This window comes from Neophocaena asiaeorientalis, unplaced genomic scaffold, assembly GCF_003031525.2.
Source record: "Neophocaena asiaeorientalis asiaeorientalis breed wild unplaced genomic scaffold, Neophocaena_asiaeorientalis_V1.1 scaffold110, whole genome shotgun sequence".
NCBI classification, from domain to species: domain Eukaryota; kingdom Metazoa; phylum Chordata; class Mammalia; order Artiodactyla; family Phocoenidae; genus Neophocaena; species Neophocaena asiaeorientalis.
In genome coordinates, this window is record NW_020175053.1 from 8,311,953 (window position 1) to 8,325,667 (window position 13,715).

The 13,715-nt window shown below is 59.7% G+C and overlaps 1 protein-coding gene across 1 annotated transcript in view; it reads right to left on the bottom strand.

The window, feature by feature from the left end:
- The window catches only part of BCR (BCR activator of RhoGEF and GTPase), a 98,751-nt gene that overhangs the window by 13,316 nt on the left and 71,720 nt on the right, over positions 1–13,715 (bottom strand). Inside the window, exons 9-16 of the mRNA XM_024763684.1 lie at positions 12,428–12,549; positions 11,203–11,371; positions 9,921–10,040; positions 9,254–9,329; positions 7,875–7,979; positions 7,162–7,236; positions 5,660–5,757; positions 3,983–4,114 (exon numbers count right to left, since the gene is read on the bottom strand). Coding sequence (XP_024619452.1) covers positions 3,983–4,114; positions 5,660–5,757; positions 7,162–7,236; positions 7,875–7,979; positions 9,254–9,329; positions 9,921–10,040; positions 11,203–11,371; positions 12,428–12,549 — 897 coding nt within the window. The remainder of the gene's footprint in view (positions 1–3,982; positions 4,115–5,659; positions 5,758–7,161; positions 7,237–7,874; positions 7,980–9,253; positions 9,330–9,920; positions 10,041–11,202; positions 11,372–12,427; positions 12,550–13,715) is intronic.

Here is a 13,715-nt window from a genome sequence, read left to right on the forward strand (position 1 = left end):
TTCCGAGTTAAGGTGTGTACCTGGGGCAGGGAGCACCTGGGGGATGTAGGCATGCGTCGCTCCCCCAACCCCGCAGCAGGACACGCAGGGCCACACACCCCTTGCACATGGCCCGGCTCGGAAGGCACCTGGATTTACTGGGAAAAGCCCCAACTCAGGAAGACTGGGCCCCGGGAGTCGTGGACGCCCTCCCCGAGGTGGACCCTCCACAGAAAAAAGGCATCCGTGGGGGAGGGGGAGGGAGAAAGAGGCCTGGCTGGGGTCCCAGGGTGTCGCTGGCATGACCACCCTCCCCTGACTTCCTTCCTTCTTCCTCCTGAGGATCCCGATTCATAAACAAGGTCCCCCCCGGCCGCCTACAGCCTGAGTCACCAACGCCCCTCCTGCCCCTCTGGGATCCCCCCCGGGGTGATGATGGCTCAAAAGTGGGGTTTCCCACCGTGTCTCCCAGGGAAGCAGAGATGAGGGGGCGGAGCCAAAGCCAGCCTTGTCCACTAACAACAGTGACGACAAATAATAATAGTAATAGCAGCAGCTGACACTGAAGGCCCCCACGCACAGCTCCATGCCCCCCCACCCATTTACAGGTGAGGAAACGAGTTTGGGCGGACACAGCTATGACTCACCCCAGGTCCCAGGAGGTGCAGTGGGGGTGGGGGACTTGACAGCCTCTCCTTGACTCAAATCTACAGGCTTCTCAGAGCTGCTTTCCAACTACAAGCACCCCTCATTTTTCTGTGCTCTGCAGATACCGTGTTTTTACAAACTGAAGGTTTGTGGCAACCCTGCATTGTTAGATGCTGCCTGGCATATTTCAGCAATAAAGTATTTTTTCATTAGGGTCCTTACGTTGTTTTTTCAGACACAACGCGACTGCACACTTAGACTTCAGTACAGTGTAAACATAACCTTTATACACACTGGGAGACCAGAAAATTCCCATGACTCGCTTTACTGCAGTATATCTGAGGTATGCCTGTAGGTCTTGTCCCTGGGGCATGTCCTCAAGAGGTCAATTTTAGCAAGAATCCTGCTAGGTCAGTTTAGCAAGAATCCCCCATCCTCGCTCGATATCTAAGCAACCTCGACATCTGACCAAGCTACTCATTCCCCACCGTCCCCTGGTGATGTCTGATCACCTGGGTCTGTCTTTAGCAAGAATCCCATTAGGTCGGCTTAGCCAGAACCCCCCTTGGCCCTGGTGTTATCTTACTACCATCATTATTGATGTTCTCAGTCATTTTCCATCTGCTCCCTGTCCCCCGGGTGGTAAATTCCCACCTTTCCTTGTTTTCAGAGCTGAGCCCCATCTCTCTCCTATTTCGACAGCCCCCTGGAATGAAGTCCGCATTGCTGGTTTAACAAGGCCATGAACGTATTTTTTAACAGAGTCCACCCCTCCCCACCTCCCATCTCACGTCTGGGTCCTACTGGAAGGAGGACTGTCTGAGGAGCTCAAAGCACCATGGATGGGGAAGCGCAGGCTGGGATCAGACATTGGGAGCAGCAGGGACTCGGGGAGACGCCCCTCACCAGCCCCCTAACCTCACCGCTCACACCTTCCCCAGATGGGGCAGGCACTCACCTGGTACCCCCTGACTGTCGGAGAACACAAGTGTGAGCGTAAGGAAATGTTCTGTTTACATCAAGATGTATCAAGGCAGAGGGTTTCCAAAGACGGCTTGACTCAGTAAAGGAGGAAAATGAGAGTCAGTTCTTTCCTCTTTCCCTTCCTGAGACCCTCGGTTACCCAGCGGCAGTGCTTAGAGGCCACAGTTCAAAGTCCACCACCCCTGGGACCCCAGCCGTGGAGGGTGCAGGTGACTGGCGTCAAAGGTTGGAGGAACCGGAGCCAAGAAAAGGAGCTGGGCACCAGCCTGTCAGCTCATCGTAGGCTCTGCAAGGTGCGTGTGGGTGAGGGACGCTGGGGCTGGGGGCAGGTACAGACACGGAGGGGAGCGGGAGGGAGCAAAGGGAGCCAGTCATCCTCGGGCAGCAGAGGTGACAACTAAGGACCAGAGTGACGACTGGCATGAGGCAGGTGCCTAAACGCGGCGGCACTCAAAGGCATCCAGCTCAGGACACTCACGGAACAGCACCGTTTGGGGACTGCCCTAGGATCCATCGAGAACAAAACGGCCCAGCAGTGAGCATGGGATCCCACGTAAAGCCAGGAGGGTGGACAAGATCTACGTGGAGACACAAGGCTAGGTCTCAAGATCACTGTGGGGAGTCAGTGCACATGAGCCGCAAGGCAGTAAGTATCAGGCAGCACCCACAGGAGCCACCCACGCAGCACCCTGTCTGCCAAGCTCACGCAGGGTGGCCCCGGTGGAGGGAGGGACCTGGCTGGCCACGGCTCCCTGGTTGGGACGCCAGAGGTGGGACGACTGATAAATCCTGGCCTGCCTTTCTGCTTTTCCACCCAGAAGCCCAGCTCTAAACCAAGACCCTAAAACTGGCCCAACTGAACCCTGGGTTGACAGGTAGCAAGGAGGGACCATCCCCTTCTCACCCAGGATCGAAGCCACAGGCAGGTCTCAGGTCCAGGACAGCCGCCAAGCGACCCTGGACCAGGAGCCGGCCTTCGTGGACCATCCCCGCCCAAGAGGGGCCACGAGTCCTGCCTTCCCTGTGCAGGCGAGGCTGCAGCCCTGCTCCCCAACACACACCCCAACCTCAGTGGGCTCACTAGAGTGTCGTCCCGGACTGGTGTGCCCTCACACCCTGGGCCGTCTCCACCTTAGGAGAGCCCAGCCCCAGCTGTCACTGGCTTCCTCTCCCTGCGTCTTTGTCTTGCCGCTGTGGCGCCAGCTGGTGGGTGGGTGAGGGGAGCAGAACAGGGTGATCAGAGGGGCGTTTTTGCTTTCAGACCTGCTCTCAACGTACAGGGGTCCCTGGAGACCCTGAGCCATCAAATTCCCTAATAAGCTTCCAAGGTGGGGAAGCCAGCCAGCTGGAGTGGTGACTCCCAGACTTGCCAACAGAGATGACAAACTACCCAGGGATGAGTCACCCTTTCTCCTGTCATTCCTGCTGTGAGGATCTTCACTTCCTGCCCCAGGGAAGGGAGGCGGGGCTTCCTGTCCTCTGACTGGCACCTGGAATGTCCAACCACTCCCCTGCCAGGAGGCCTCATCCAGGGGTCCCGGGGCACCAGGGGGAGTGGGGAACAGTCAGGGCCCACCTCCAGGGCAGAGCAGGGAGGAACCCGCTTAGCTGGGTCCAGTAAGATGCCCCGTAAAGAAAGAGGGTACCGGGGCTTTCTCCACGGGGGGCAGGAGCGTGCAGGTGAGGCGGCAGGAAGCGCCAGGCAGGTGATGCAGCTCCTGTCTGCCAAGCGGTGAGAGTGCTGGGGGCGGGGTGGGGTGCTTCCAGGGCCTGGGTAAACTGGAAGGACTGAGGGCCCGAATGGCTTGGACCTGGGACCCCTCTCTGGTCCTGTACTGACACTCCTGGCCCACCAGGGGCTCCTATGACAGCTCCAGTGGGGGGACCTGTGCCCCAGGAGGGATGCAGCTGCACCCCCTGGAATCTGAGTCTAGAAGCCAGAGAGGGGATGTCAGGCAGGTAGACTCAGGCTCTCATGCTTTTCCAAGAAGAGGAAGCTCCTAACTGCCAATTGCAACCCAGGGTACCAACTCAGCGGCCTGCCTTGGGGTCTTCCGGAGGCCGTGGAGGCACGGCAGCCCCACTGGAAAAACAGGTGGATCTGAAATTCCTTTGGGGACAAGACGGGGCATGACAGACAGACAGACAGAGGGGCAGAAAAGGACCCGCGAAGGTGCCAGCCCAGGTCTCCCACGGCGGATGATTCAGAGCCAGGCCTGCCTCACCCCCATCTCAGTGTCCCTGAGTGTCAAGTGGGGAAGAACGCAGAGCATCTGGAGCTGGGGTGAGTGTGTCCGGGGCCGGGGGACGACTACATGGTGGTGGTGGGGGCAGACAGGACCCTGCAGGGAGCGGAGGGCAGCAGCCTCACCTGCACCTGGCCCTTCCCCACGATCCTGTCTGCACTCTCGCCATCGTCCTTGGTGATCCTGCTTTTGTTGTAACACTTCTCGTAGCACAGTATCCTCAAGGTCTGTGAGCCTTCCAGCTCGATCTCAAACTCCTGTGGCCCCGAGAGAGAAGGAAAGCCCTGAGTTAGTTGGGGGGGCCCCGGCGAGTGGGGGTCAGTGCTGCCAGCTGAAGGGGCCTCTGAACCGCGGCTCCTGCACAGATAGCTCCCGAGCTGCCCCGGGAAGCCCCGCGTCGAGACTCTCCTCACTTTCGTCCCATGATGCAGACCCTCGGAAGCCACTTCCCTGTGAGCATCACACCGCGGCCCAGTCTGGATGCTTGTGGAAGCTCTGAGCGCCTCTCAAACCTAAGCCAAGCTCCTTAAGCCAGCATCTCACAGCGTGGTTCCCGCACCACCTACACCAGAAGCTCTGGGGTGCTGGTTACAAACGCAGACGCTCTGTGGGCTTTGGGGCATGTGTCCTCGGAGGTTCACCAATTACAAGTGCCCCACTCTGCTGTGTCAATAGTGGCGGGGGGGACAGGGACAGGGAAACATGGAAAATCTCTGTCCTTTCTGCTCACTTTTGCTGTGGACCTAAAACTGCTCTACAAATAAAGTCTATTTGAAAGGGGGAAAAAAAAAAATCGATCCAGGGAGGTGACCTAGGCGAGAGAGGGACCTGGGAGGAAAGAATTCTCCCGTAAACACTCCAAGGTGTCTACTTTCTCCTCCATCACCCCTACGAAACCTTCAGTAAATGCTGCATTTCACACCAGTGCTTTTGCAGGCATGGGTTCTTGCTGGGGAAGCAGCGGGGAGGGGAGAGCAAATATTTCTGAGCCTGAATGGGGGTAGGGAGGGTGTGTATGCCCAGAATCTGTGCGGCCCTGGATAATCCATACACACACAGCCAGGGTGGCCGCCGGGTGGCCTGATGCTCTGAAGCTCCCCCGACCCCATGCTCGGTCCCTCGAGCCCCCAGGGCTGCCTCACACCAGAACCCTCTGCATAGTATCCAGAGCCCTGCCCTTGTCACCTCTGCTGGCTCACGGCCCTCTCGCTCTCCTCAAAGCCTTCTTCAATGGATCCACCTGGCTGTGATCCCCCCTTGTCACAGCAGACACCAGCCCTTTCCGTACGGGCACCCAGAGCTATAGAGCTGTAAGGACCAGGTAGTCCGTTGGCTCCCTGTGCCCCAGTCCTATGGAGGAGGCACAACTAATAATCACAGGAGTGATGCTGAGAAAAGAGACTGGGGTTCCCTCCAGCCCAGCGAGGCCCCACACACAAGCAGAGCCCCAGCTTCCGGACACTGAGAGGGTCACAGAGCCGAACGCTCATTCCAATTTCTGAGGAAAAATGCCATGGAAACCTCCCAAGGAAACACTGAACAATTAACAAAGGCCTTAGTAACAAGAAGCCCTTCTAAGTTCTTTTTCCAGATGCTTTGTCAGCAAAAAAAGTTTCTTTGTAACTGGGGGGATGGGAGTGGAGAATTCTCAGGAACATGGAGATAAAATCTCTATCTCTTGGCATGCCCGGTCCTCCAGGAGATTCCGGGAATGCTGGCACCGTTGCCTGCGGGGAAGCCCTTGGGGTCACACTCTTTTCCTGGAAGACGTTCCTCCCGATCACCCAGAAGTCGGGCCTCACCTCATTCCAGTTGGGCTCAGCCGTGTCCCTGTAGACACGTGTCTTGGCTTTATTTACAAAGTAGCCAAAGGAATCCACCTCCAGGGTGCAGTACAGACCTGCAGGAGAGCGACACAGAGAGGATGACCATGCTTTCCCTTATTACCAATGTTTTTTATAAAAGCAGGTGCTATTTTCTAAATCATAAAACACAGTCTTGGTTTTATCTCTGCCTTGTTGTTTTTGGCCACACCGCACAGCACGTGGGATCTTAGTTCCCCGACCAGGGATCGAACCTGTGCCCCCGCAGTGGAAGTGCGGACTCTCACCCACTGGACTGCCAGGGAAGTCCTTGGTTTTCTTTTTAAAACAAGACACCAAAGCAGTGGCCGGCAAGGTTAGCAGCACCTCACAACAGTGCGCAGAGAACCGGCACCTCTCAGAACATTCGCTCCCTTGCGAATGCTGCTCACTGACAGCAGCTCGGTGCTGGGAGAAAAGTGGGTGCAGGGGCGCGGCGTCCATCAGTATACTAATACAGTTAGTACAGGGTAAAATGAAAAAGCGTTTGTATTCAGACTTATTCACCTCTAGTTAGTGAGACAATTTGTTCAACAGATACTGTGTTCCATTCTTTTTTATTAAAAAATGTCTTTACTGAGGTATGAATTGTATACCTTAAAGTTTACCCACTTTAAGTGACCGATTCAATGCTTTTGGTAAGTTTACAGAGGGGTGTCATCACTACCACTATCCAATTATAGCACATTTCCATCACCCCTAAAAGACCTCTTATGCCCATTTCTCCCATTCAACCACAAATCTGTAAATTTGTTTATGTCTATCTGAATCTCTTGCTCAATTTTTAAAAACTGGGTTGTCTCGAGCATTGCGTTATAAGAGTTCTCTATATGTTCTGGATACAAGGCCCCGATCATATATACACAGTTTGTAAATATCTTCTATCCTGTGGCTCGTCAGGAATTTGTTTGGTTTTGTAGCAACAGTGGGAAGGTCAGCAGAACGGTGCCTGCCCTGGGTCCTCCTCCGAGGGACCCTGAGAACGTGGTGCCAGGCTGACAGGTGAGCGTCTGCTGTACCTGGGCTGAAATGCGACCAGCCCTCACCACTCTGACAGCTCAAGTGGCTGGGAGAGGTGCCCCCAGCGGGAAGTATTAAAAGGGTATCCCTCTGGCTCATCAGAGCGGCAGAATCTCCTCTGCTGACCAGGGTCAGGGTGCCGGCCCTCAGCCTCCTGGCTTCCTTGGCAACCTAGGCAGCGGTTTTCGGTCTATAGCAAACCCCAGCCCCTGCAATTGCATGACTCGCCTGCAGGGGGCAGCTCCCCAGCTCGCAGGGTCTGAGCCAGGCGCTGGCAACAGCAGGGTCCACCCCAGGGAAAGCAACTCCACACCCAGTGGGCGTCAGCCAGCACCGCACCTCCCGGCGGTCAGCTGCTTCTCTGGTCCCCGCACCCTTCGGCTCAGTGTCCGGCCGCCTTCCTCCCCAACCCAGCCGCTTACTAGAACTCTGCTTAAAGCCAGTGGCGGAGTGGACGATGACATTCAGGAACCCGTAGAGCCCGGGAGATTCATCATCTGTGCGAGAGACCAGAGAGGTGAGCGTCCGTCCTCCTGGGAGAAGCAGGCAGGTGACAGGTTCTGCTTCAAGGTGACCCTCGTGGGGGCCCCACGTGACTGTCACTTGCTTAGCAGGGGACAAGGCAATGTCAGAAGCAGAAACACACCCATCGTGGCCTCTGTCTCGGGGACCTTAGGATCTAGTTGGGTTCACAACATGGGCAAACCAGGGACCGAGAAGAGACGTGACAGGTTCTCGGGACAGGAGAGGGTCGGGGAGCATGCCACGTGGATGGGGTGTGTGTGCCTGAGTGTGCAAAGCATACCCCTGTGTGTGGCTGCATGTGCACGAGTGTGTGTAACAGTGAACGCAAGATGCAGCACCACCACAGGTGGGGGCGGGCGGGGGGATGGGGAGCGGGGCCCAGAGCACAGAGGGTCTGAGGAGCGGCTCGGGACTTGGGGCCAAGTCATCGGTCTTCTCAACCACCCGGTGGCCGCCGCCGCCTGGGAGCGACCACCCCTAACCCGTCCCGTCCACATCCCGGAGAGGCCGACAGGCCCTCAGCAGCACACCCAGCCTTGAAATGGACGTCTCTGGTCCCAGGATGGCACTAACAGCAGAAAGGGATGGCGGCCTGGGGGGCACAGCCCACCTTCTTTGTTGATGGTCAGTGGGATGCTGTGGACGGTCTGAAGTTTGACGCACGAGTTGGTCAGCATCTGCAGCTCCACGGACGTGAGGGAGAAACTCTTGAAACCTGAGATGGGGGCACAGGCGCACCAACTGGTGAGTCTGCCCAGCTCTCGGACTCGCCAGGACCCCCATGGGTGTTCTTAGACGTACCCCCATTGGGTCCTCAGCACACCCTGGTTAGGAGGACCGCAGGGGCCACCTGCTCCCCCGGAGAAGCCGGTAAGGGGCAGGTGAGGCATGGCCCCGGGGGGCCCGGGCTGGGCTCAGAGGGCTGCAGGAATCTTTGCGCAACGCTCACAAACACAGGGCCGCCCACGGCAGGCACGGCCTCAAGGCAACCGGTTGCGAGGGGGTGGTCTGGGGCACCTTCCTGTGGGGCTCTGTCCCCTGCTCCCCCTTCTCTCCACCAGGTGGGGAAAGGGGATTATTTCTGAGCAGACAACACATGCTGTAAATGGTTTGGCCCCCTGGTTACAACAGGACACCTGGGACAGGAACTCTGGCAGGGGCCCAGGCACTGGCCGTCAGAGTCACCAGGAGTGTCCGCCTGTCCCCGGAGACAGTGGCACTGGGGTCTCAGCACAGGCACGAATGACAACCCTGGGGGGACAGGCGCTCAGGACAGGGCAGAGGTGGGTGGAGCCCCCAACCTACCTTGGGGGGCACACAGGGAACACGCAGAAACCTTTTAGCAAGGATGGCTCGGGAATCCCAAACCGTATGGCTGGGGGCAGAGGAGGGAACCAGGCAGCTGCAGCCCCAGGACCTGGGGCAGGGTCTGCCGTGCCACCCTGAAGGCTGCCAGGCAGGACGGGGCAGCTCTGAGCTGAGCAGAAGGAAAGAACCGCTAACGGAGGGAAGCGCCCAGAGAAGGGGCCACCCAGAGGGGAGTGGGCGCCCTGTCCTGACAGCGGTCAAGCACAGGGGGGCAGGGCCAGCACAGCGTGGCTGCCCAGGTGGGCCCAGTCGAGGGCCGTGTGGCATCTGCACCTGCTGGGGTGTGTGGCAGGCCTGGGGGGAGGCAAGGCGGGTGGGCCACGTGCGTGGCAGCCTTGGAAAGGCAGCAGGGGTGCAGGCGGGCCCCCGGGGGCAGGCAGGGAATTCAGAGAAGGCCAGAGGAGGGGAAGGGGGTTCATGGAGGAGGTCAGAGGGCAGGCGGGGGGGCACAGAGGGCAGGCAGCCCCTCCCCCATTATCTCCCGTATTAGGGCTCCACGGCACACTTCACTTGGGTAAGAGTTCCACCGTCCCTCGGGGAAAACAAGGTTTGAGACCATGGGAGGCGACCATCCAGCCCTGACGCTCCCGAGCCCACAGCCTGGGCGCGCAGCCCACTCACATTTCTTCTGCTGCTCCCGGATGTTCTCCCTCCACTCGGCCCGCTCATAGTCGGATGAGATCAGGAACGTGTAACTCTGGGGGTGGGGGAGAGCACACCCGTTATCTCCACCCCGGCTGAGCGGGCACCCAGTGGATCCAGGGCTCCGTCCTGGTCACCGCGTGGAGCCTGCAGCACGCCCACAGGAGGCACGAGCGTCTCCGCGCTGCAGGCCGGCGGAGCTGGGGTGGCTGTGCTCACAGCACTGCGCGTCCCTCCCTGCACCCTCCGCCCCTCCTGCTGCGCCTGGGTCAGGGCGTGACGCATCAGAGTGTAGGGCCACCGGGGTCACCAGGTGGGACCTGCAGAGGGGAGGGCTGATGCCCACAAGCCGGGCCCACGACGCAGAGGCAAGACTCCCGCAAAGCCCACCGGCTGCCCCCTGACAAGTGCATGATGCCCGTGGAGGGAAAGGCCCCGGCTACAGAGGCAGCAGAAGCCACTCAGGAGAGCTGTCTCTCTGGCCCAAGAGGTCCCGGACAGCATTTCTGCACCGAGGGCTGGGTCTGCACAGCCCTTCAAGCCCCCTGCCCTATTGAGACGCCCTGGAGACCCCACCACCTCCCAGCCATGGGGGCTCCGGCCCAAAGCCCCAGAGAGCGGCCTGTGTGCCGCGCTGGGCGCTCACCTTGCCGTTGCGGCTGTGCACGCGGAAGGCCATGCTGGGGGACATGAGCAAGAGGAGCGACTCCTGCTCCGAGAGCTTCTTCCGCAGCCTCTCGATGGCCTTGCTGCCCTTGTTCGCTCTCTGTGGGCAGAGGGCACGGTCACGTTTCCAGCCCTGGCCCAGCGCGGCCCGCTCCCACTCTGCCTGCCCCACCACCCCTGATGCTCGGTCCGTGGAGGACGGGAGACCGTCTGGCGGCCCAGCGTGGACAGGGTCTTGGCCACAGCGTCCAGGACCGGCATAGACTGACGGACGTGCTCAGCCCATCCTTCTTAAGGGATTAAGTTCTTCCTCTCACAAACCTCCCTTTTTTCACTTGCTCCAAACTTAGACAATGTGAAGGGGCCTGTCGTGACCCCAAAGGCCCCTCCCTGCCCCCGGATCTGCCACATTTCAGCATCAGGTCCCCCGGGAGTGACTGCGAGGGTCCTGATGGAGGGTGACATGCACCCCCCAGGACCTGGCTAGGAAAACTCTCCCTGCCGCGTGTCATGTTCCTCCCTCCTGAAGCCCTCTGTCCCCGGGGGAGGCTGTGCTACCTGCCACTAGGCAGAGGGTATGGCTCGGATGGGTGAGTGGTGGCAGAGAGCTTGACAGCCCCGTGGATGCAGCCCTGGCTCCCCTCTGCCTCGGGACACTCTGCCATGGGGGCCACGGGTCCGTCGGGACGAATAAACAACCCAGAGTTCATGCTGGTCCTGGGGCTCCTGTGCTTTCCCCATCCTGCGGGGTTTGCAGTACAGAAGGTTGGGTAGGGTGAGGGCTGAGAAGGACCCCTGTCCTGCTGCACCCACCTCAGCAGGGTGTCCCTGGACATCAGCCTTCTGGGGACCCACCTTGTCTTTGGCCACTGTGAGGCACCAGCTCTGGCCTGGGCTGACCCTACAGGCGAGGGGTTCATCCTCACTGTTCCTCCAGAACACTGTTCCTCTCCAGAAACAACCAGGGGCCTGCTGGGTGCAGTCCAGACCCCGTGGAGGGGCCGTGTTTCCCCCCAGCCTGGGATTCGCTCCGGATCAGGGCAGTTATAAGAGGGACAGAGGGGCACCGCCCCCTACCCCATCCTGGATGGCTCCATGCCTGACGGGAGGCCTGGCACTGCAAGGGCTCACAGGGGTCCCAGCAGGTCCCAGAGACCAGAAGTGGGGTCAGATGCCCTGCAGAACTCGCCCGCCTGCCAGCGTGAGGGGATGCTGCCCACTCGAGCTGCAGAGCCCAGCCTGGCACCACCCCCCAGCCCCACCTTCTCTCTCTGGATGTCACTCTTGATCTGGGAGATCTTGATCTTCATGGCATCCAGCTCCTCATCCAGCACCAGGGGGATGTTGGGTGTGGCCTCCGAGTCGTCTACTGTCTGGAAGCTGAGATCCGTGAGCGGGATGTACCATTTGCAGTCGTATTGCTGGGTTTTGCTGGGTGGGGGGAGGGGCAGGTTAACAGGCTGACCACCTTCCTTTGCTTAAGTCACTGCTTTCGACTCTGGAGAACCCTAAGCTCATGGCCACGAAGTTTACCTGACCTTCAAACTCTGCTCATGGTCCCTGAGAGAGGCTGGGATAAGGCCACAGGCAGACACTGGCGACCCAGCCTCGGTGACCCCTGGGGAGGGTCATCGTGCACATGTGACCCAGGCCCCACGGGTCTGACAAGCCCTCATCCGCCCTTCTCTGTGCTGACGGTGGTGGCTCATAGGCTCCCTGACGCGGGAGACCACCTAGGCCGCCAATGACAGTCAGGAGAGGACCGCAGACACGTCCAGAGCTGCAGAGTTTGAGGGGCTGCAAATCTACCTGGTGTAATCCCTCCCTCGACAGATGGGGAAACCAAGGCTCTCTTCTGATTAAATCCACTCAGCGTGGCGATGGCAGAATGGGGTGAAGAGCCCAGTTCTGGTTCTTCCCAACGTGACCTTCTTTCCTCCATTCCAGCCACTGCCTCCCACCCCCCGGCCCCCCACTGCTGCAACCTGTGTGGTCTGATCCCTGGGGGTTTGGGTGGGGTCTGCAGGCCAATGCTGAGAATCACTTAGAAGCCACCATGATCTCGGGAAGACAAAATGTAGGGATCACCTAGTGATGCCCTCCAAGGACAGAGGAGGGGCAGCCAGTGTCCATCCCCCACGTGCACCAGACCCTGCAGCCCCCTGACCTGTCTGGGTCACGACATGACAGCCCCTCAACTGCACCTGAAGTCATAGTCAACAGCCTGGTCACCCCCTCAGACCCTGAATGTCTCCAGATTCCTAATGATGAACTTTGACCTTGAGCCTGGCATCACGTCCAGTTGGAAACAGAATGTAGCTTAACGAGAGCAGCCTGGCAACAGGTTACGACCTCTCGAGGCTCACTGGAAAGAACACCAGGTCTCCTCCTGCAGAAACCACCCCATACCCCGGGGACTCCCCTCCTGCAGAAACCACCCCATACCCCGGGGCCGCCCCTCTCGGCCGGGGCCGCACCGCCACTCACCCTCCGCTCTGCTTCTTGAGCTTGGTGCACAGGAGTAGGTCAGTGAAGAGGAAGACGTGCCGCAGCTTGCGGGCCCCCTCCACCAGCTCCACCATGAAGCTGTCCTTCAGCAGCTGCCGGTGCTGCAGGGGGTGGGGGGCTGGTCAGGGCGGGGGTGGCCTGGGCCTCCACGCCCCCGACCTCCAACCCTCACACCCACTTCCCAGCGCTCCTTCCACCTCATCCGCCCGCAAGCACACACGCCAAACGCCTTGCTCTTTGTTCATCGAAGTTCCCAAGCCCCAGACAGAGTCACAGCCACTGGTCTGGAGGCCGGAGGAGACATTGCAGCCAAGGCGACGGGAGAGCCCCTCTGAGCAGGGAGGCCCACACATCCCCAGGACAGGCCTGGAGACCCAGGCAAGAGGCCGGCCACGTGAAGAGGGGACGTTCTCGTACGGGGACCGTCAAGGCTCAGGTAACAAGAGCTTGGGGCTCGGCCTAGAGGGGACTGCCTGGTAAGGGGGGAGGAGACGGGCCGGGAGAACTCCGAGAGGGGGCAGTCACGCTAAGGGCTGGGCCTGGATCTGAGGGCATCAGGAGGCTGGGCAGGGCTCCCCCGGCTGGGACCCCACATTCTAGTCCTTCTGAGGTCAGTGCCCACTGATGGCTGGGGCCCACACAGGGGTTTTACACCTCTGATGCCTACCCCCGACCCTGAGGCATCCTCGAAGGAGCAGGGAGACTAGCGGCACCAGTCCCCAGCAAGCCCTGTGCCTCTCTGCCCCTGGGGGCTTCATCTGAAAGACAAGGGATGGTCCCATGGCTCACGAGTTTCCAGGGCACATGGAGGTAAGTCGGTAATTCAGTGGACAAACTGTGCCTGCCACCTCACCCGGGCTGGCGCTGTGCTGTGCCGAGGACACGGAGACAGGATGAGAGGCTGCCCCACGCACGCCCCGGATATGCTGTGCCAGCACGTGGCCTGTCATTGGATGTGACCCTCCTGCTGTGGGTGAGTCCTCGTACCCCCTTCGAAGATGAGAAGCGTGAGCCTCAGGGAGCTCCACCATCCACCCCAGGCAGCACAGGGAGCGAGCGGGGACACTCGGGGGTCTGTGCTCAGGAGGAAAGAGACCAGGTGCTCAATGGGGACCCTGCCCGCCTGGCCTCAGAGAAGGCCCCCCAGAAAGGGCAACTTCCCACCCCTCTCTGTGATGGCCGGGGAAGGGTCCGGAGGGTCAGGCACACACACCACAGGGGGCAAAGACCCACAGCGTCTGCCTACCCCTGTCACCCCGCCCAACAG